Source organism: Lepidochelys kempii, chromosome 2 (assembly GCF_965140265.1).
Source record: "Lepidochelys kempii isolate rLepKem1 chromosome 2, rLepKem1.hap2, whole genome shotgun sequence".
In the NCBI taxonomy this organism is placed as follows: domain Eukaryota; kingdom Metazoa; phylum Chordata; order Testudines; family Cheloniidae; genus Lepidochelys; species Lepidochelys kempii.
The window spans coordinates 223,346,932-223,368,437 of NC_133257.1; the positions used below are offsets into that span (position 1 = coordinate 223,346,932).

At 45.5% G+C, this 21,506-nt stretch overlaps 1 protein-coding gene across 3 annotated transcripts; it reads left to right on the top strand.

Annotated features, from left to right (window-relative positions):
• Positions 1-11,186: 11,186 nt before the first annotated feature.
• On the top strand, positions 11,187-17,996 carry LOC140907614 (guanine nucleotide-binding protein G(I)/G(S)/G(O) subunit gamma-11). Of its 3 annotated transcripts, none has more exons than XM_073333932.1 (3): positions 11,187-11,523; positions 11,903-12,001; positions 17,740-17,996. In XM_073333932.1, exons 2-3 carry the CDS (start codon positions 11,906-11,908, stop codon positions 17,863-17,865), a joined length of 222 nt encoding a protein of 73 aa, XP_073190033.1. In that variant the 5' UTR covers positions 11,187-11,523; positions 11,903-11,905; the 3' UTR covers positions 17,866-17,996. The 3 variants fall into 3 exon arrangements, with proteins under 3 accessions (XP_073190033.1, XP_073190032.1, XP_073190031.1); XM_073333931.1 differs by lacking the exon at positions 11,187-11,523 and adding an exon at positions 11,577-11,722; XM_073333930.1 differs by lacking the exon at positions 11,187-11,523 and adding an exon at positions 11,583-11,793.
• The last annotated feature ends 3,510 nt before the right edge of the window (positions 17,997-21,506 follow it).

The window sequence follows — 21,506 nt, forward strand, 5'->3', positions numbered from 1 at the left end:
GTAGGTTACTCAAGACTACTGAAGACTGGGAGGAGTTCGAGAGGAGCCTAGGAAAACTAGGCAAATGGACATCACAGTGACAAATGAAATTCATTATTGACAAATACAAGGTAATGCACATTGGAATTAATAGTTTGAACAACTAATTGACATGAATGGGGTCTAAATTAACTTCACAATTCAGAGCAAAGAGTTAGGGGCCGTGATAAGTGATGTGCAGCAGTGGCCAAAAACAGCAAACAAAAAGTTAGAGGAAATAAATCATCACAGAAAACATTAATATCCTTATGACATTATATAAATTAATGGTACTGCCTCACCTGGAATATTGTTTTCAGTTCTAGTCACCCTATATCAAAGAAATCACAGAAATAAAAAGAGTACAGCAATGGCCAACCAAGATTGTTAGTGGCCCATAAAAACTACCTCATGAGGTGAGATTTAAAAGATAGGATTGTTTAGTTTACAAAGGAGACATGGAATAGGGGACCTGATAAAGACATAGAAGATAAGAATGGCACAGAGAAGGTGTATGGACCAGGGCGTGGGCAGTCAGACGTAATGGTTAGAATCAGATCCAGAGCCAGAGGTAGGAGTCAAGCCAAAGGCCAGATCTAGAGACAGAATCAGGAGCAGGACATAGGAGCAGGGACCTGGAGCGAGGCAGGAAAGCAGGAACAGACGGAGACAGAGCTTGGGAGGCAAGCACGTAGGCATGGACGATAGTAAGAGCCAGCCAGAGACTCACCTACTTGCTCATACAACTTTTCTTGTGCCTCTTTCTGGTTTAAGAAGTGCATCCCATTCAATTGGTGGGGCTGGATAGCTCAACTTATCAGGAGCTTTGTAGGCAGTGTTAGGGGGCTTATTCCTTCACCCACTTACTTCCCTGGTCCTTCTCGCATGAACAGAGAGCAACAATACCCGAAGTCCAAAGGTGCAAACAATTCGATGTTTATTGGGGTGAACTTCCAGCAAGCATGATTCCAGTTTCTTTCCTTAGTATCCTCCTTCCCAGCTCTGACACCACAGAGCCTTACACTTGTGTCCCTGTTCCCATTCCTACCCTTAGCCAAACATGATTCCAACTTCCTTACTCCCATTCCCTGTTCCCATTTCCCCCTTTAGCAAAACATGATTCCAATTTCCGCACCCCCATTCCCTGTTCCCATCTCCCCCTCCCACCCACCCCACCCACTTCCTCATTGACTACAGATTATATAGTAAAACTTGAGTTCTGCTTAGCTATACCTTAACCAATCATTTTCCTGAAATTTAACTAACCAATCCTAACATATTGTAACATGATTATGTAACCAATTATATCCCACCACCTTAATTAGTTTACACCCAGCAAAATTAATTATACAGCAGACAGGAACAATGACAGAACCAGACAGAGATTATACAGACAAACAATAGCAAAGTGGGAACTATAATGACAAGACAATACAGAAGTGAGGATTTCACATCCCAGCTATTGATAAGTGAGTTCTTGCCAGACAGGATGCTATCAAACTAAGTTTCCTTTTACATTTTCTAGGCACTTCCCTTTCTCTGGAGGTGATAGGAATACAATCCTGTCCTGATAGTGCCTGACAGCCCAATAGCACCTTATTTCAATGTGACCAGTTTGGAATGTGAGGATGTGGCTGTTCGCTTCCTAGCTTATGGCTGCCTCTGTTGCTTAGCCAAAGGCCTTAGCCTAACAACAGGGCCTCAGACTGTCACAGTAAGAGAAGACTCTTACAGCAGCAGACAGTGATTTTGATTCTTCTTTTATACCTCTAGAACTAGCCAAGTGATAAGAATACACCTAAATTCTTAAAGTATAGGCCTTTGCAGACAGGCCTGAATATCTTTATCCTAACAGGCAGGGCCCTTTGGGAGCTAGAGCTTTGTTGACCCACTCTGGAGAAGGTGGGGGGCACAGTCTAAGCACTGCCTGGGAACCCATGATCCCCACAGAAGGTAGAGTGAATGCTCTCATTTACTCTCTTGTACCATAAGAGCTGGATATCCACTTAAACTGATAGGCAATTTTAATTTAAAATGAATACAATTATTTTTGAACAATGCACAATTAACCTGTGGAACTCAATGGCTCTAGATATAACTAAATCCAGACATTAGGAGAATTCAAAAATGGTTTAGGCATTTAATAAGAAGAACATTCAGTGTTAGATTAGATTTTTTTAAAAATAAAGGATAGAAACCCTGGGCCTGCCTCATGGCATAAGCCAACCAGTAAGGACCAGATTTTTAAAGATGTAGTAGGTACCTAATGGAATTTTCAATAGCACCTAGGCATCTAACTTTCATTCAGACCAAAGTGCCCAAGTCTTAAGTTATGACAGCCTCCTCATAGCTACCCTACGGATAGCAACACTGCTGGGAATCTCCACAGTGTAGTGTTGTGCAGCTCTCCCCTGACTCTCCTTCCTTCCTCTAGTCACTCACCCTACACCAGGGCTTGTGAGGAAATCCTCAGAAGTCAGACTTGTGGCTCAGTGCCTGAGCATGGGGAATCTTCCCACAGTGGGATACACAGATTATTGGAGCCCTTTATGCCATCTAGCCTTCTACCATATGTGGAAGGGCCAGAGTTGGGGATAACTTAGACACTCAGGATGAAATCCTTATGTGATACAGTTGGTTATTCTTATAAATGAATATTGTGGATCTATATTATGTAGTAGGAAAGGAGCCTGAAACATAAGCCCTTGTATCAGAGACATGGTATGAGGCAGAACCCACTCACAGAATTTGGCAAAAACAGGGCTGATATTGCAAAAATACACATTTTTAAGAAGTGCTAAGCACAAAGTACCTACACAAACACATTCCGATATTAAGGATGGTAAAAACTTATTTCCCAAGAATAACAGGAACACACTAACCCCTCCTAAAAGGGAAGGTCAGGGATGACAGTAAGTAATTAAAATGTTTTAATTAAACAGTATGTACAAGTTGATAATAACTAGCCACGTCAGGGGGCAGTAACTAATTATGTCAGAGACAGTACTAACTTGTTTGTATCAGGGTAAAAAGATGTATCTCAGAGGGAGTATCTTTGTCCAGCTGAGGGGGAAATGGAAAGTCCTGCCATTCACTGAGCTGCGTCCATTGCCGCGGGCTTACATGTCTTAGCCCTGGTCTACACTAGGACTTTAGGTCGAATTTAGCAGCGTTAAATCGATGTAAACCTGCACCCGTCCACACAATGAAGCCCTTTATTTCGACTTAAAGGGCTCTTAAAATCGATTTCCTTACTCAACCCCTGACAAGTGGATTAGCGCTTAAATCGACATTGCCGGCTCGAATTTGGGGTACTGTGGACACAATTCGATGGTATTGGCCTCCGGGAGCTATCCCAGAGTGCTCCATTGTGACCGCTCTGGACAGCACTCTCAAATCAGATGCACTGGCCAGGTAGACAGGAAAAGAACCGCAAACTTTTAAATCTCATTTCCTGTTTGGCCAGCGTGGCAAGCTGCAGGTGACCATGCAGAGCTCATCAGCACAGGTGACCATGATGGAGTCCCAGAATCGCAAAAGAGCTCCAGCATGGACCGAACGGGAGGTACGGGATCTGATCGCTGTATGGGGAGAGGAATCCGTGCTATCAGAACTCCGTTCCAGTTTTCGAAATGCCAAAACCTTTGTCAAAATCTCCCAGGGCATGAAGGACAGAGGCCATAACAGGGACCCGAAGCAGTGCCGCATGAAACTTAAGGAGCTGAGGCAAGCCTACCAGAAAACCAGAGAGGCGAACGGCCGCTCCGGGTCAGAGCCCCAAACATGCCGCTTCTATGATGAGCTGCATGCCATTTTAGGGGGTTCAGCCACCACTACCCCAGCCGTGTTGTTTGACTCCTTCAATGGAGATGGAGGCAATACGGAAGCAGGTTTTGGGGACAAAGAAGATGATGATGATGATGAAGTTGTAGATAGCTCACAGCAAGCAAGCGGAGAAACCGGTTTTCCCGACAGCCAGGAACCGTTTCTCACCCTGGACCTGGAGCCAGTACCCCCCGAACCCACCCAAGGCTGCCTCCTGGACCCAGCAGGCGGAGAAGGGACCTCTGGTGAGTGTACCTTTTAAAATACTATACATGGTTTAAAAGCAAGCATGTGAAAGGATTACTTTGCCCTGGCATTTGCGGTTCTCCTAGATGTAGTCCTAAAGCCTTTGCAAAAGGTTTCTGGGGAGGGCAGCCTTATTGCATCCTTCATGGTAGGACACTTTACCACTCCAGGCCAGTAAGATGTACTGGGGAATCATTGTAGAACAAAGCATTGCAGTGTATGTTTGCTGGCATTCAAACAACATCCGTTCTTTATCTCTCTGTGTTATCCTCAGGAGAGTGAGATATAATTCATGGTCACCTGGTTGAAATAGGGTGCTTTTCTTCAGGGGACACTCAGAGGAGCCCATTCCTGCTGGGCTGTTTGCCTGTGGCTAAACAGAAATGTTCCCCGCGGTTAGCCACAGGGAGGGGGAGGGTTGAGGGGGTAGCCACGCGGTGGGGGGAGGCAAAATGCGACCTTGTAACGAAAGCACATGTGCTATGTATGTAATGTTAACAGCAAGGTTTACCCTGAAAGAGTGTAGCCACTGTTTTATAAAATGTGTCTTTTTAAATACCGCTGTCCCTTTTTTTTTCTCCACCAGCTGCATGTGTTTCAATGATCACAGGATCTTCTCCTTCCCAGAGGCTAGTGAAGCTTAGAAAGAAAAAAAAACGCACTCGCGATGAAATGTTCTCCGAGCTCATGCTGTCCTCCCACACTGACAGAGCACAGACGAATGTGTGGAGGCAAATAATGTCAGAGTGCAAGAAAGCACAAAATGACCGGGAGGAGAGGTGGCGGGCTGAAGAGAGTAAGTGGCGGGCTGAAGAGAGTAAGTGGTGGGCTGAAGACAGGGCTGAAGCTCAAATGTGGCGGCAGCGTGATGAGAGGAGGCAGGATTCAATGCTGAGGCTGCTGCAGGACCAAACCAGTATGCTCCAGTGTATGGTTGAGCTGCAGCAAAGGCAGACTGCCACTGCAGCCCCTGAGTAACCAACTGCCCTCCTCCCCAAGTTCCATAGCCTCCACACCCAGACGCCCAAGAACGCGGTGGGGGGGCCTCCGGCCAACCAGCCACCCCACCACAGAGGATTGCCCAAAAAAAAGAAGGCTGTCATTCAATAAATTTTAAAGTTGTAAACTTGCGCTTGTGCCCCCCTGCCCCATCTCTCCGTCCCTTATATCCGCCGAGATCACCTCCCCCGGGGCCGCAGAGCGCGGGTGTGGCGCGCAGGCCGAGTCACGCCTATGGGGCAGGGCGGCGATTCGAAGAGCCCCTTCCCACCGCTTGGGAGCGCGTCAGGCCGGCTCCGCGACCAGGTTCCGCTGGGTCCTGGGCAGTTCCCAGGCGAGTAACTCCGGGGAAGGCCCTTTGCTCCCCCCGGGGAGGGAAAGAGCGGGCGGGGAGGGTACAATAGAGCAACCGTCAGCTCCGCTCCAGGAGCCAAGAGTGGCACATCAGGGAGTCCTGAGCGTGAGGAATGCTTTCAACTTCCTCTGCGATGATGGCAGGCAAGATTGCCCCCTTGTCACCTGTGCGGATCAATCATACATCAGGCTACGCAATAAGCTGCCTGTCAAACCCCCTGCTGGGGAGAAGGCAAGTTTCCGATTTGTCCTGTCGTGCTGATCACGGTCCTATCAAAGGATAACTGACCCCTCCTTTCTTACCTTGCCTTTTCGGCTACTGGGTACATCTTCAAGTCATTGTTCCGTTTGATGATGCTAAAGCGACATATCCCATTTAAGTGCTATTTGTGGTGACTGTACTTAGTGTTAGCAATAACCGTTTACTTTTGCTCAAATGTAAGAGTTTGTGGCAGCTCCGTTTTTTACGAAAGGAAAAGTTGAGTAAAAGTTTAGAAATAGGGAAATTAGTGGCTGCTGGAAAAGCTGATGCATGGTGACCCTTAGGCCAGTGCATGCAAGGGACTGCAGTTTATACCAAAAAAAAAAAAACGTTGGGGGGAGGGGCGGCGGGACTTGAACACAGACTATAAACAGGGAACAGAACTTCGATAATAGAAGATTCTTCAATCTAGCAGACAAAGATTTAGGATCCAATGGCTAGAAATTGAAGCTTGACAAATTAAGACTAGAAATAAGGTGCTTTAAAAAAAAACCAAAAAACCAGGGAGGGCAATTAACCCTTGGAACAATTTAAGGGTTGCCGTGAATTCTCCATCACTGCAATTTTTAAAATTAAGAATGAACATTTTTCTAAAAGTCATGCTTTTGTTCAAACAGGAATCAATTTAGGGAAGTCCTTGTGCAAAGGTCAAATTTGAGAAGCACAATGGTCCCTTCTGGCTTTATAATAATCTATGCAAATTACAATGAAGTTGACTATTTAGGGAAACTGTCTAATATTATGGCGCTGTTGCCTCTGTATTTCACTGCAACATTTCAGTGGACTTTGCAAGAAAAAAAAGGTAACCCATTGGAGTTGTATTTGGTGAATAATTTTTAATTTAAAAAGGAGGCAGCGGAGAACTTTTAACCTCTTGCACATATACCCAGTTACAGCTTTGAATCAAAGTATGTTCTCTAACATATAGAAATCTACACCAAGGGTGTCCATCTTGTCCTGGCAGAGGATTAGCTCAATTGTCTAGCAGAGCTTTTTTATCTTTAAAGTATACCATTACATATAGACCTTTCATTAACTAACATTTTCTCCAGATTGAATACATTAGTTGAGAGAAGAAGAATAAAATCTTAGATAAAAATAACTCTATCCCTATATCTTACTCTGATGTCCTCCCTTCCTTTTATTGTCATCCTGACTATGCTGTGTCTCCCTTAGATGTCTAGATCCTTGGAGCAACAAGGACTTGCCATTTTGTAGAGCTCTCTTTCTCCCTATACTTCTTTCCTGTATTTCTATCATCCATCTGTATTCTCTCTTTAAAATATATCCTTTAGCTTTTATATCTATCTACACACACACACATATTTATAATCAAATTGATAAGGGATAAATGGATGGTTTAGTAACACAGACCAAACTACCTTAATACAACCTGAGCTGTTACCACAAGGACACAGCTGTCATGTTTAGTAATCCTGGTATTGCGACAGTTAATAACAGATGTCCTGGGTTTTAGTTAGGGTTATTAGTAGCATCAGATGTAATGAAACTTGGTTCCCTGAAGTGCAAACATACCTTTTCCATTTCTTGCAAAGTCAAAATGTCATTTTTCTAATATTAACAAATTCTCAACTGACTTAAATGTGACTAGACTGATGTTCTTTAGAATGCATCATATTTGGTTAGAATTGAAAAAAAATTGAATATTTTAAACAAACAGCAGAATTAATGCACTCACTTCCACCATCACACACACACATAAACCATTGTTTAATTTAAACCTGTCTATCATTTTTACAGTGTGGTGCAATATTTAGTCAACTGCGCTTTCAGTTCAACAAGACAAGAGATTTAAAATGTAGAGCTGCTCTTCGTAAGAAAGAAGAGACTAATAAAATGACCATACAAATGGGTCTTTGCTTTAGGGTGTTATGTGATAACGTGCACAGTTGTGGACACTGAAATCTTGCTTTTTTATGTTATTCCACTGAGTATTAGGAAATGTTATTTACTCCTCATAACACAAGAACTCGGGGTCACCAAATGAAATTAATAGGCAGCAGGTTTAAAACAAACAAAAGGAAGTATTTCTTCACACAGTCAGCCTGTGGAACTCTTTGCCAGATGATGTTGTGAAGGCCAAGATTATAAGAGGGTTCAAAAAAGAACTAGATAAATCCATGGAGGATAGGTTCATCAATGGCTATTAGCCAGGATGGACAGTGATGTTTTCCACAAGCTGGGAATGGATCACTTGATGAATACCTATTCTTTTGGTTCCATCTGGGGCACCTGGCATTGGCCACTGTCAAAAGACAGGATACTGGGCTAGATGGACCTTTGGTCTGACCCAGTATGGCCATTCTTATGACGTCAATAGAACTAGTCATGTGCATAAAGTGAGTAAGATTTGCCTCCATTATTGGAGTCATTTTTGGAGATAGAGTGGCAAGAACCATAGCTTTCCTGAATAGGAGTCACATTTGACATACCCATAAAGAGAAGATGCTACAAAATTGTTCACTAAGTCCTCTACCAACTTTCCCCTAATGCACACTTGTTTTTTACCTGTGACTCTAAACGGTAGCTACTAGGGTAAGTAAGCAGAAACGTTGCAAGGTGCAAAGTGTGGCTGTGCTGATACAAGGAAACAGAAGCACTGAGATACAGGCAGCAGCAGTGGTGCTAGACAGTGCCGAGTAGTGAAAACCAGGAGCTTGAATTTGATTCCAAAAGCAACAGGTAAGTGATGAAAATAAGGGAATGAACAGTGAGAAAGGGAATGTATTTTAGCAGCTACATTCTGGGGAGACTGATGGTGGGCAAGGTAAAAATCAGTAGGCCAGAGAGGGGAAAGTTGCAGTGGTTGAAGCAGGAGAAGACTGAAGCCTTGAAAAAACATTTCAGCAGCAGGACTCAAGAGGAAAAGGTGGGTCTTGGGGATTTTTTTTATAAAAGCTGAAGGGAGTTGCATAGCTGGTATGGGTGGAGAGAAGGTGAAAGGAAACAAACATGACATCAGAGTACTGAGCTCTCCTTGTTCCATGTGGTCACTTATATGGTCAGATGTGTAATCCTAAGGATATAGTAATGCAGCCTTATTCAGTGGAATGAGACATGGCTGTCTGAGTGTATTAATTATTAATATATTACAGTAGTAGCCAGAGGTCCCTATCAGGATCTAGGATCCATTGTATTAGACACTAAACAAACACATTGAGACAGTTTATGCCCAAGAGAGTGTAGGCTCTGAAGAGAAGACACAGCAAGTGATGGTAAGAAAAGGTGAAAGTTAGGAGGGAGGGAAGACAATTTCCCTTGTTAGTCTCTAAGGTGCCACAAGTACTCCTTTTCTTAGTCCTCACTCAGGGGTTGGTTGGTAGAGTAGCATTTCCTAGTGATCAGGGCTTAGGCCCATGCCTTGCAGGGACCTGTTGGTAGGGGAGCCCCAGCCCTCCCACTCCACCAGGCTCTGACCCAGGGCTCTTTGAAGGCTATCAGTGGTCTGACAGCCAGGGAGACTTAAGGCTGTCCTTCCCAGGCCACTTCCTATCACCCCCCTGTGATAGTTCCTGGGTCACCATCTGTGTTTAGGCAGCATGAGGGTTGACCACTCAGTATACAGAATTTTCTGGCAACTGCATATAATTTCTCTTCCTGGGTGGCAACTGCCTCCTCTTGCAGCATGGCCCACGCTCCTGGGGCAGATCAGATCCCCTGCTGGGGTAGTCCAAACAAAGTAAAGGAGGATTAACAAAACTCAGAGTCCACCTGAGAGGGAATGAGAAATGCTTCCTCCTCAGGTTATCTCTGTAGCAGCTCCTCCCTTCCCTCACAGAGGGACCCTTTGACAGTTGTCATGGGGAGAGATTCCGCCTTTCTGTCAGCTCTCTTCAGCTGACACTGAAGGTCACAGGTCTGCTGTTTTCCCTGGTCTGCCCCCTAAGGAGCTGCTCCCCTACTTCTTAACTCCTCCTCCAGTTGGAGCATTTCCTGCAGGTGTGGGGGCAGGGGGCTTGCTGAGCCCAGAGCCATTCCTTTACCCCTTGTTCCCCAGTGTGGGGTTTGTGGATCCCAGCACACCTCCCTATACTGAATCCAGCACCTATGGCAACTAGACAGGGCCATGTTGTAGTCTGTGTCACTTATCCATGTACCCACATATGCCACACTCATATCTCCAGGCATGACCCTGATTGGCACTGGGCTGGCTGAGCTACCTTCAAAACTGGAACTCTGATTGGTTTAAGTTCAGCAACACCATGCCCTCAATCAGCAGCTTGTCCCACTGCTGATCCCAACCTCTTCCACACCTGGCAAAGGAGCTGCATGCAGATTAGACAAGGAAGCTGTTTCTGAATGTGGGATGCTTCTCTCCTATGCTTGTTGTGGCTTGCTACAGTGATAAAGTGGTGTCTTTAATGAGACTAGGTGGGTGAGGTAATATCTTTTACTGGGGGAACTCCTGTTGTGAGAGAGACATGCTCTGCAGCAGAGATCTGCTCTAAAGCTTGGCTCTCTCAGCAGCAGAAGCTGGTCCAATAAAATATATTACTAAAAAACCCACCTCCCCACTTGAATATCTTGGGAGCACCAGGGCTACAACCACATTCCAAACAACATATTTTTCATAGGCAGGCATTGAATAGGGTCCCCCTGCCTTTTGTTTGAGCAATTGTGCTGCTTATGCAAAATGCTTTGCTTGGAAGGGAGAGAATGGCAGTACAAAGGAGAGAGAAAAAGGAGGAGTCCTTGTGGCACCTTAGAGACTAACAAATTTATTTGGGCATAAGCTTTCCTGGGCTAAAAGCCACTTCATCCGATGCATGCAGTGGAAAATACAGTAGGAAGATATATATACACCGGTGCTGATAATAGCCCACCTTAATTGATTAGTCTCATTACAGTTGGTATGGCAACACCCATTTTTTCATGTTCTCTGTGTATATATATCTTCCTCCTGTATTTTCCACTGCATGTATCTGATGAAGTGGGTTTTAGCCCAGCAACCCTTATGCCCAAATAAAATTGTTAGTCTCTAAGGTGCCACAAGTACTCCTCTTTTTTGTTTTTTGGGGGGTTTTGTTGTTGTTGTTGTTTTCCTGATTCAGACTAACACAGCTACCACTCTGAAACCTGTCGCTGTACAAGAGAGAAAACAGAGAAAGAGAGGCGGAGAAGGGCGGGGAGGGGGGTGGATTGGAAAACATTGCACTCCATTAACTGGAGTCACACCACACAGCTCTCCCGGCGGAGTTGGCCACCCAACCTCTCCCATTCGCCTTCCCAGCAGAGAAAAGAAAGTCAGACGAATCAGGAGTTCCAAATGTTTACAGAGTGTTTTAATTTAACACAAGGAAGAAACAATTTCAAGGGGGATTTCGTGGTCCTTTTCCAGACTGTGCTCTGTGAACCAGATCACTCTTGCTGCAACATTGTTATATGAGTCTATATGCCCGTCTTAACCGCCACCGCTTTCCTCCACCAGCCTTGTCGTTCGGTACCACCAGGAATCCGGCACACAAAAAGGCCGGACATTTCCTCAGCAAATCTGCTTCCTCTCAAAGGACGTGTGTTCTAAATATGTCTGGCTTCTTCCTTGTGGAGAAAGTTTTCAGCACACACATCCTCTTCCCCAGAGCAGTCAGCCCTCCTCCTTCCGCGCCTTGTTCTCTGCATTACAGCGGTGACACTGCGCCTAGGTGTCGAACTCCGTGTTAATACCAGATTAAATACACTGGGATTTAAACGGATTAATCAATGTTACCCGATTTCCCCCCAACCCCCTCCGTTACTGGCCGGCCAGGTTTACATAAGAGAGTTGATACCTATTTATACAGCAAAGGCGAGAACTGAAGGTTTGAATGGAGGAAGGGGAGGGAAAAGTAAATCGTTGTTCGTTGTGTGCAGTGCCTAGTGTAAACGTCCTCTCGGTCAGGGTGGAAGGGTGGAGGTCACACTGCTGGGTTTGATCCGTTTAGGAAGCTTATGCTGCTGATTTAAACCCCGGGAGCCGCGGGTGTGAGTAGCTAGCTGGACCGGAGCACTCTGGGGAAGGTGCGTGAGGGAGTTTATTGGAGAGGAAGTTGTTACTTCAGAGAATCGGGTCAATTTCGCCCGGGACAACAGTAAATCATGCCCTTAGGGTAGGGTGGGGTGGGGAGGGGGCTCTTTCGCGAACCGCTGGGTCCCAGCACCTCCTCCGAGAGGGTAACTCGCTCCCCTTTTTACAACTAGAAAATGCCGGCGATCAATATAGAGGATTTGAGCGAAAAGGATAAACTGAAAATGGAAGTTGAGCAGCTCCGGAAAGAAGTGAAGTTGGAAAGACAACCGGTGAGTTCCCCCAGGCTGCCCCCTCCCCAGCCCCCTGAGAGCCTGCGGCTGAAATAGCCCCATCGCCCCGGGGAGGCAGATTGGAGACGAGGTCAGGCTGGGGCGTGAACAAGATCTTTAGCTCTCGAGTCTCCGGGGTTGGGGGCAGTTTGGAAGTTACTCTGCTTCTTTTCAGCCTTAGGTTCACAACAGTGCCTCAACTAATCTCTCAATGGTGAGCGCCGCAGTGCATCTCCCAGCGCGGGGAAGGGTCCTCACGCCCCTCGAAGCGCTGACTCTCTTTATGGGAGTGCAATGAGACCTGCAGACAGATGCCAGCGCGGTTCAATGAGCTGGTTAGTTTCGCCTCCTCTCAAGGGCTCACTGACGGGAGAAAAGGCGCACAAGTGCGATCTCAGACTGGGGAAAGGATTTCAGACCCCACGAGCTCTCCCTTCTTGCAGAAGGTGGAGGTGGGCGTTGAAGTCTGTCTCAACAACTGAAGCGATGAAACAGACATTGGGGCCTTGGTGTCTTTGTGTGTTTTTAAAATATCCTTAACGCGCAGTAACTTTAAGAGATTTTAGGTTAGTTTCTCGCTCCCCACGTAGTTTAGCTTCTGGCTACTGTACCTGTTACCTTCCGCCACAGAAACCAGAGCTAAACACTTCTGAAAACTATAGGAAGGAGGATCCAGACCTGTGGAGGTTAAATGTGAGTGACACAGCCTGAGAAAGTCTCTATAATTGTAGGTTTCAGAGGAACAGCCGTGTTAGTCTGTATTCGCAAAAAGAAAAGGAGTACTTGTGGCACCTTAGAGACTAACCAATTTATTTGAGCATGAGCTTTCGTGAGCTACAGCTCACTTCATCAGATGTTTACCGTGGAAACTGCAGCAGACTTTATATACACACAGAAATCATGAAACAATACCTCCTCCCACCCCACTGTAGATGTAGAAATTGTATTGAATTGTAGAAAGAAGGAGGAAAACACATTAACAAGCTAATCAGAGGGTGTTAGCGCTAAATCCGGTAGTCGCTGCAGCTAAACCCAACGGCTCAGCGAGGGCGCGGCGCAGCTGGCACAGGGCAGCTGAAACTGCTCTCCGAAGAGGAAATGAAGACAAGGGACCATTCAGACTTTTAAACTGTGGGATAAAATATCCACTGTGTGCTGAACATTGGAATATGTGACCTCAACCACGGGATCCCCCCCCCGCCCCCACTGATTTTGATCGGAAATAGACATTTTGGAGATGTTCTAGAACACAAAATGATTTTGCTGGCTCCCAGAAACCAAGTCCTATCATTCAAAGCAGCCTTGTTAGTTAAAACAAAACTGTACAAGCCAGTGGTTCTCAGAGTCTGGTCTTCAGAGTTCTTTCTGGTGGTTTGCAGGGCTACCAGGCCAGACACAGAATGGCCGGGGAGCGTGGGAGGAATCCCCCAAAGTCTCTCCCTATTGTGAAGTGGTCCACAGAAGGACAACAGAGAAGAGTTGTTGGAGAACCGTGGTCCATAAGGGTCGATTCAAAAGTTAAAGGTGTTTTGTTGTTGTCGTTGTTTCTGGTGATTCACCTTGTGAAGTAGTATGCAGTCAACACCGTGGGATGTATTTTACCATGCACGTTTTCTGGAGATGAACCTTCTTGATACATAGATTTCCGATCTGCTCCTGTTCCTATTGGAGTCATTGACAAAACTCCTGTTCACTTCAGTGGGAGCAGGATGGGGCCCTGAATTTAACCCTGCATCGACTTAAGCAGCTGTATAACTTTACTCACACGATGTCAATGGTACTATCCATCTGAATAAAGTTACAGCCTGCAGGTTCAGGGACTTTGCTCAGAAACAAAATATTGATGTCAGAGGGGTATTTTAGCCCGTGAAATAGATCTCAGTGATTTTTATTAGAGTGATTATAGTTATTTATATTACAACAGAACCAAGAAGCTCCAATAGGATCCAGAGCCCCTTGCAATGTGTATAAATGCATAAGAACATCTGATTCTTGCCTCAAAAACATTGAAGTGACTGAAAAACACTCCATAGGCTGCACATAATCTAATGTATTTAAAAAGAAAGGACATTACTGTAAATAAGCTGAGAGTCTGAGAAATTTAGGAGAAGGCATAGTCAGGAATCTCCTGAATGCCAGCAAAGAGAGTGTCCCTCACCTTTATGGATGCTAAGGTTGCACTGTTATACATTCCAGTCTTTTATTTCCTGTCAATTACGTTTCCGATTATTCATATGCATAAATCACCATTTGACATGAGAATTTTGTGCGCAAACAGAGCCACATCCCCTACTCCTCTCATAGGCAAAAGCAAATATGCCTATCAAAGTCCCCTTGACTTCAATCAAATGCAAAACTCCCTCTTCTTCATTTTGACATGATGTAGTGAGGAAATTTCCTTTAAAATAATCTCCCTCGATGAATAAAAATATACAGATTCATACTCAAGAGAAATTTTTCTCATAAGCAAAAAGGATCCTCCTCTTCAAGATCGAAACAACCTAAGCCCCCAATCCTGCAAGTGCTTTCACACATGCTTTACCATCATGAATAGTCCCAACTGAAATCAATGGATCTGCTCACGGTAGTAAAGCTAAGTATGTGCATAATAGTTTGCAGGATGGGATCCAAGTTCTTAACCATTGGGCCTATGTTCCTCCCTACTGTGACTTAGTCATAGGTTATGGGTAATTAGAACTTATTTGATACACTTAATGGCCAGTGGAAAATTTTGGTTTCTTTCTTATGGCCTAAGACTTAACTTTTCATAATCCATTGGCAAGGGTGCTGGAACAATTTGTATAGTGGGGGTGCTGAGAGCTGTTGAACCAAACTGTAAACCCTGTATACAATGGAAACCACTTCAAGCCAGAAGTGCAGCACCCCCAGTACCCCCACTTCCAGCACCTATGTCCATTAGAATCTCTCTACTGTAAGTAGGCCAGATGTATTGATTCTGTTGTCATGACTATTCTACTTCTGTTTCTATTATATATAAGTTCTTATACCACGTTCATCACCATAATAGCTGAACATCTTCCAGTAGTGACTATGCACCTATCATTTGTTGCTTGTTTCCGCATCCTCTTTCCTTTGGGGAGAGAAGCATGTGCTATGGAGTGTCTTATTTTGGTAGGTTTTGTTTTGTTTGTTTGAGCAAAACACAGTAAATGAGGCAGAGGAAGTGCCCACAGCCACTAAAAATGGGAAGAATAGCCACTGTGTCAAGTTTTCCCCTTCCCAGAAACAATCAGAAGCCTCTTCCTGGGGACTCCTCCCAATGGTGCCTCTGCAGAGCTCTCTTGGAAATGGTAGGGGGAAGACCTGGGAAGAAGAAACTCTATTCAGAATGCAGTCCTCAAACATTCCAGATATCTAAGACATCAGGAACAAGTTGTTGCTTCTGTAGGTGAATCCATGTTGCTCTAGGGAAGAGGCAATCAGGCAGAATGAGGGATGCATAAACAAAGGGGATCTCCAGAATCCGTGGGATTTGCCCATAGGGTCTGGAGACTGAACCCCTGGCTTTCTCTGTAGGGTTTCAAATCTCTCTCCCTTGGGAAAGTACAGAGCATAGACATTTCTCAAGGACAGGGGTTCTCAACCTTTTTCTTTCTGAGGCCGCCCCTCTCCCCTGTGTGCTGTAAAAATTCCATGGCCTCCCCTCCGTGCCACAATAACTGGTTTTCTCCTGCATATAAAAGTCAGGGCCCGCATTAAGGGGCAGCAATCAGGGCTATTGATTAGGATTAATGATTAGGGGTATGGACGGCTTCCATATGAGGAGAGATTAATAAGACTGCCACTTTTCAGCTTAGAATAGAGACAAATAAGGGGGGATATGATTTAGGTGTATAAAGTCATGAGTGGTATTGAGAAAGTAAATAAGGAAGTGTTACTTACTCCTTCTCATAACACAAGAACGAGGAGGTCATCAAATGAAATTAATAGGCAGCAGGTTTAAAATAAAAGGAAGTCTTTCTTTACACAACACACAGTCAACCTATGGAACTCTTTGCCAGAGGATGCTGTGAAGGCCAAGGCTATAACAGGGTTCAAAAAAGAATTATATAAATTCATGGAGGATAGGTCCATCAATGGCTATTAGCCAGGATGAGCAGGGATGGTGTTCCTAGCCTCTGTTTGCCAGAAATTGGGAATGGGCAACAGGCTTCCGCTTCCTCCCCGGGTGATGGGGCTCAGGGGCCTGGGCTTCAACCCAGTGCGGTGGGGCTTCAGCTTTCTGTCCTGGGCCCGAGCAAGTCTAATGCTGGCCCTACTTGGCAGACCCCCTGAAGCCTGCCTGTGGCCCCTCCAGGGAGACATGGACCCCTGCTTGAGAACCACTGCTCTAGGAGTTTCCCCCCTTCTGTGGCTCTCTAAATTGGAAGGGAGACTATAGTCCCATGTTAGCACATTATTTTGCTATGAATTTGTCACAAAATATCACATAGCATATTACAGTAGATGCTCATGAGTAGGAACATATGGTGCTCTTTAGTTATGTTGCTCCTCAGCGGCTGTTGTTGTTATGGGGAGTGTCAACAATTCACAATAAGGAAAGCACTCCCAGGGGAAATGTTGCTCATAAGGGGACGTTGCTCTTACAAAGTGTTGCTGCAAACAAGTGTCTATTGGAGAACCACTGTATGCTTGAAAGGACAATGTCAATGTGTTTTTCATAATTTTCAGGATGTTATACTAATTGCTGTTTATAAGAACCCTTTGTAACTGATAGGTGAAATGTGCTTCCTTGTTGAATTTGTTGTCTTCCATTCAACAGGCTTGTTATTGTAGGACTACACCTTGGCTGTTGGCTTTTGTTATAATAGAAAAAAAGGCTACTGAAGCATTTATTTGGAAAAATGTGTAATGTTACATTGAGTTTGGGTTCAAATTCTACTGATTCTGCAGCAGATTCTGCATATGAGTACCATTGAAATAATGTGAGTTTTTGTGATCCTAATTTAAATAAATTATTAGGTTTTAGTTTTTTATTTTTAAATCAGTGGAGGATTTTTATGCACAGTAACTGCAGGACTAGGCTGTGTACCTACTGTGATATAGTATATGTTTTCACACAGAAGCTTATGTGGATGTGTGATGCAACATTAAGCTGTTGCTTGCAGATTTTTTAAAAAATACATCTTAGCCAACATTTTCAAAGGTGACTGTTGATTTTGGAGTGCAACTGGAGATACTTTTAAAAGCCTGATTTTCAGAAGGAGAACGCTCAGTGTTTTCTGAAAAGGAGGCTCCTAAAAGGTATCTCAAGTTGGACACCAAAGTATTGATGCATCCAGAATTACTCGTCACTTTTGAAAAATATGACCTTTACTTCTTTTGCCAATAAATATGAAACACATGCTTGGAAGAGGAACAAACAGCTCACCAAATAAACCATTTATTGACTGGTTCAGAAGAAAAAAAAATACATTTTACAAAACAGTAGTGGGAATAAAAAGAAAAGAAACTTGACCTTTAACATCCCTTCAGTTTTAATAATGTTAGAGATTATTATAACACAAGTAGGTGTTTGTTTTTGTTTTAAATTAGGGACAGATTTTGGAGGTGCTCGGTGATCACATGTGGAGCACTTGCAGCATCAGGTCCTTTACATATTATGTAAATATAAGAAAGAGAAAACGAATGTTATGCAGTGAACGTTGTCTTTATAGTCTAATGGGAAATGTGATTGCTATGTATAAAGCAGAACCTTATGTCTTCTTTTATTTAAGGTGTCCAAATGTTCTGAAGATATAAAGAACTACATTGAAGAAAGATCTGGAGAGGATCCTTTGGTCAAGGGTATTCCTGAAGATAGGAATCCCTTTAAAGAGAAAGGAGGCTGCGTCATTGCATGAAAGAAAAATTTCCTGCAATTGGAACATACATTATTGTACCTTTAGCGTATAACTAGTTTGTCCTCAGTTCCATGGGTCCTTGTTGAAGAGTACTGTCAATGGATTAAAAACACCACCAACCTTGAATGAGACTCTTGTTTATCTCTTTATATGATCTAATTATATCTCACTACTTGATAATATTCTAAATTGTATTCTAAGTATTGTTCCCCAGAGGGGACAGATACTTGCTTAATGTACTAATGGGCATTTGCCTGTAGTGTCTGTTTAGCGTGTTGTTTCTTGACTCTTGCGTTTACTAGCTTGTTTTAATAAAAACTCTTGCTTCTACCAACACTTTAGTGTTCCTTAGCAAAGATATGCAAAGAACATGATCAAACGTTTGGATTTTCGTTGCATGATGCGTGTGGCACACCCTGAACCACCCAGCCGCCAGAACAAGAACTACTTCGGGGCTACGTCAAGGCGGGACGATCGAGTCGTTTAAAAGTCTCATTGAACTAAACCGAACAAAAGGAAGAGAAAAATCTCTCACCCCTAAGTTCGAACGACTGGAGCAGCAGGCTGAGTCCCCGACACCGGCGGGCGCACGGGGAGGGGCTGTTTGCAGCGCCTTTCCCAGCAGCGGAAACTTCCCGGGAGCAGCGTGTAGCCCGCAGCCGCCTGGGTTTGCTAAGGGCTGCAGCCTGCGAGCTACAGGTCCCGCGCTGGGCAGCTGTCGCGGCACCCAACGCGCCCGGCCCGCTCAGCCCGGCGAGGAACGCGCCGAGCAGGTGCAGGGCAGGTGACTCCAGGCAGCGCCCCCGCCTCGGCCCTGGCTGCAGGCGCGGGGCGGGGAGCGGCGGCGGCGGCGGCTGCGCATGTGTGTTGTTCCCTCCCGTCCCGCGCTGCCCCCGCCATGGCTAGGAGCTGGCGCGGGCTGCTGGCGCGCGGGGAGTGGGGCAAGTGGAGCCCTGGGCTGTCCGGCCCCGCTCGGGCCCCGCTGCGGGCGGGCAGCTCGGGCCGCGCCCCTGGAGCCGCCGGGGACGGAGCCCGCTTGCTGTACTCGCGGGAGCATTACGCCTTGAGAGAGTCTCTGCGAAAGGTACCAGCCTGCCCTGCGGCGCGGCTGGGGGCGGTTCCCCGCTTCGCTCGGGCCTGAGGGAGCCTGGTACTTTGCAGCCTGAGCTGGCTTCGCTCCGGCGGGGCCGGGGCGCAGGGCTCGTCTCCAGCTGCCCGCGGGCTGGGCCCTGCGTGAAGAGACCCGTGCGAGGCCGCAGTTGCTCTCCCGCTCCCTGTGAGCCGGCTCTCCCCACCCCCGATCCAGCTGTGTCGGTACCGTGCCCCTCGCTGCGCTGCCCTGCCCTGCCCTGCCCGGATCTCCCGAGCACGCCGGCCCCGTGGGCTCAGCCGTGACTGCCGCCTGATGCTTCGGGAGCCCCTTGCGGTGACCCCTCGCCAAGGGCTGGGAGTCAGGAGGGGCACGACTTTCTGAGCAGGATAGTTCGGGGATTGATCCCAGCCCCTGCTGGCACGAGAAAGGGGGAAGGAGGGGTGGCCCTGAAACTGGCAGGTTGGTGTGTAGCATGGAGTCCCTCATGGGCCCTGCTCAATGAGGTGCACACATCACCTCGCCCTAAGATTGCTGCTAGTATCTTTGTTTAGATCCAGGTAGTTTAGTCTCCATATTTACTGTCGGTTTGGTACAATAATAACATGTGTAACTATCTGTATACCAAACCTCATACTGACAGAAATGTTTCATACTTAGTTTAAAAACATGAGCGAAACCATTTTTGTTCACCTTCAGACATTCTCCAGGTCACGTTTGCAACTTGGAAATTATAGTACTGTGAAGGAGAAATAGAGGATGGATAGCTAGCTAGGCAGGCAATGCACACAACTGTTTTCATTAGCCACCTTAAGTGAAATGTACACATTAAACAACAAACACGGTGGGAAAGAAAAAAATGATTTTTAAAACACACCTGATTTTAATATTTTTCAAGGCTGTTAGAAAACAGGTAAGAAACTTTTGTCAAAAACATGACTTTAAATGACTTTCTGTCTTTGGAGACTTCGTATTAATAAACAATATTGGTCCAAATTTTCCCTGACGTAGTTCCACTGAAGTTAGCAGAGTTACAACAAGGGCAAGTTTGGCTCATTATATCACAAGGCCAAGATTTATTTTCTTCTAGCGACATACTTTGAAAAATATTAATTGACAGAACTCTTTGTATGTAGCCACTTATCAGCAGTAAACTTTTCTTTTTATGTAATGTGGTTTAAAGACAGTTTCAATCTGAGCTGTAATCAAGACAATAGTAATACTAATCACTTAGCTTCTTAGCCACACACAGTCCACCCTCAGGCCTTGGAGGTTACAAAGCTTTTACTACTAATTATATTTGAATAGTAAATATGGCAGGCGACCAGCTTGGCTTAACGGTGAAATCCTAGCGGATCTTAAGCATAAAAAAGAAGCTTACAAGAAGTGGAAGGTTGGACATATGACCAGGGAAGAGTATAAAAATGTTGCTCGGGCATGTAGGAATGAAATTAGGAGGGCCAAATCGCACCTGGAGCTGCAGCTAGCGAGAGATGTTAAGAGTAACAAGAAGGGTTTCTTCAGGTATGTTGGCAACAAGAAGAAAGCCAAGGAAAGTGTGGGCCCCTTAATGAATGAGGGAGGCAACCTAGTGACAGAGGATGTGGAAAAAGCTAATGTACTCGATGCTTTTTTTGCCTCTGTCTTCACGAACAAGGTCAGCTCCCAGACTGCTGCGCTGGGCATCACAACATGGGGAATAGATGGCCAGCCTTCTGTGGAGAAAGAGGTGGTTAGGGACTATTTAGAAAAGCTGGACGTGCACAAGTCCATGGGGCCGGACGAGTTCCATCCGAGAGTGCTAAAGGAACTGGCGGCTGTGATTGCAGAGCCATTGGCCATTATCTTCGAAAACTCGTGGCGAACAGGGGAAGTCCCGGATGACTGGAAAAAGGCTAATGTAGTGCCAATCTTTAAAAAAGGGAAGAAGGAGGATCCTGGGAACTACAGGCCAGTCAGCCTCACTTCAGTCCCCGGAAAAATCATGGAGCAGGTCCTCAAAGAATTAATCCTGAAGCACTTACATGAGAGGAAAGTGATCAGGAACAGTCAGCATGGATTCACCAAGGGAAGGTCATGCCTGACTAATCTAATCGCCTTCTATGATGAGATTACTGGTTCTGTGGATGAAGGGAAAGCAGTGGATGTATTGTATCTTGACTTTAGCAAAGCTTTTGACACGGTCTCCCACAGTATTCTTGTCAGCAAGTTAAAGATGTATGGGCTGGATGAATGCAGTATAAGGTGGGTAGAAAGTTGGCTAGATTGTCGGGCTCAACGGGTAGTGATCAATGGCTCCATGTCTAGTTGGCAGCCGGTGTCAAGTGGAGTGCCCCAGGGGTCGGTCCTGGGGCCGGTTTTGTTCAATATCTTCATAAATGATCTGGAGGATGGTGTGGATTGCACTCTCAGCAAATTTGCGGATGATACTAAACTGGGAGGAGTGGTAGATACGATGGAGGGCAGGGATAGGATACAGAGGGACCTAGACAAATTGGAGGATTGGGCCAAAAGAAATCTGATGAGGTTCAATAAGGATAAGTGCAGGGTC

What these genes read in the sequence shown, in the direction of transcription:
- LOC140907614 (XM_073333932.1), top strand. Translation starts at nt 11,906, where the DNA reads ATGCCGGCGATCAATATAGAGGATTTGAGCGAAAAGGATAAACTGAAA. An exon ending in TGAAGTTGGAAAGACAACCG is followed by an intron (nt 12,002 to 17,739) that starts GTGAGTTCCCCC and finishes CTTTTATTTAAG; the next exon opens with GTGTCCAAATGTTCTGAAGA.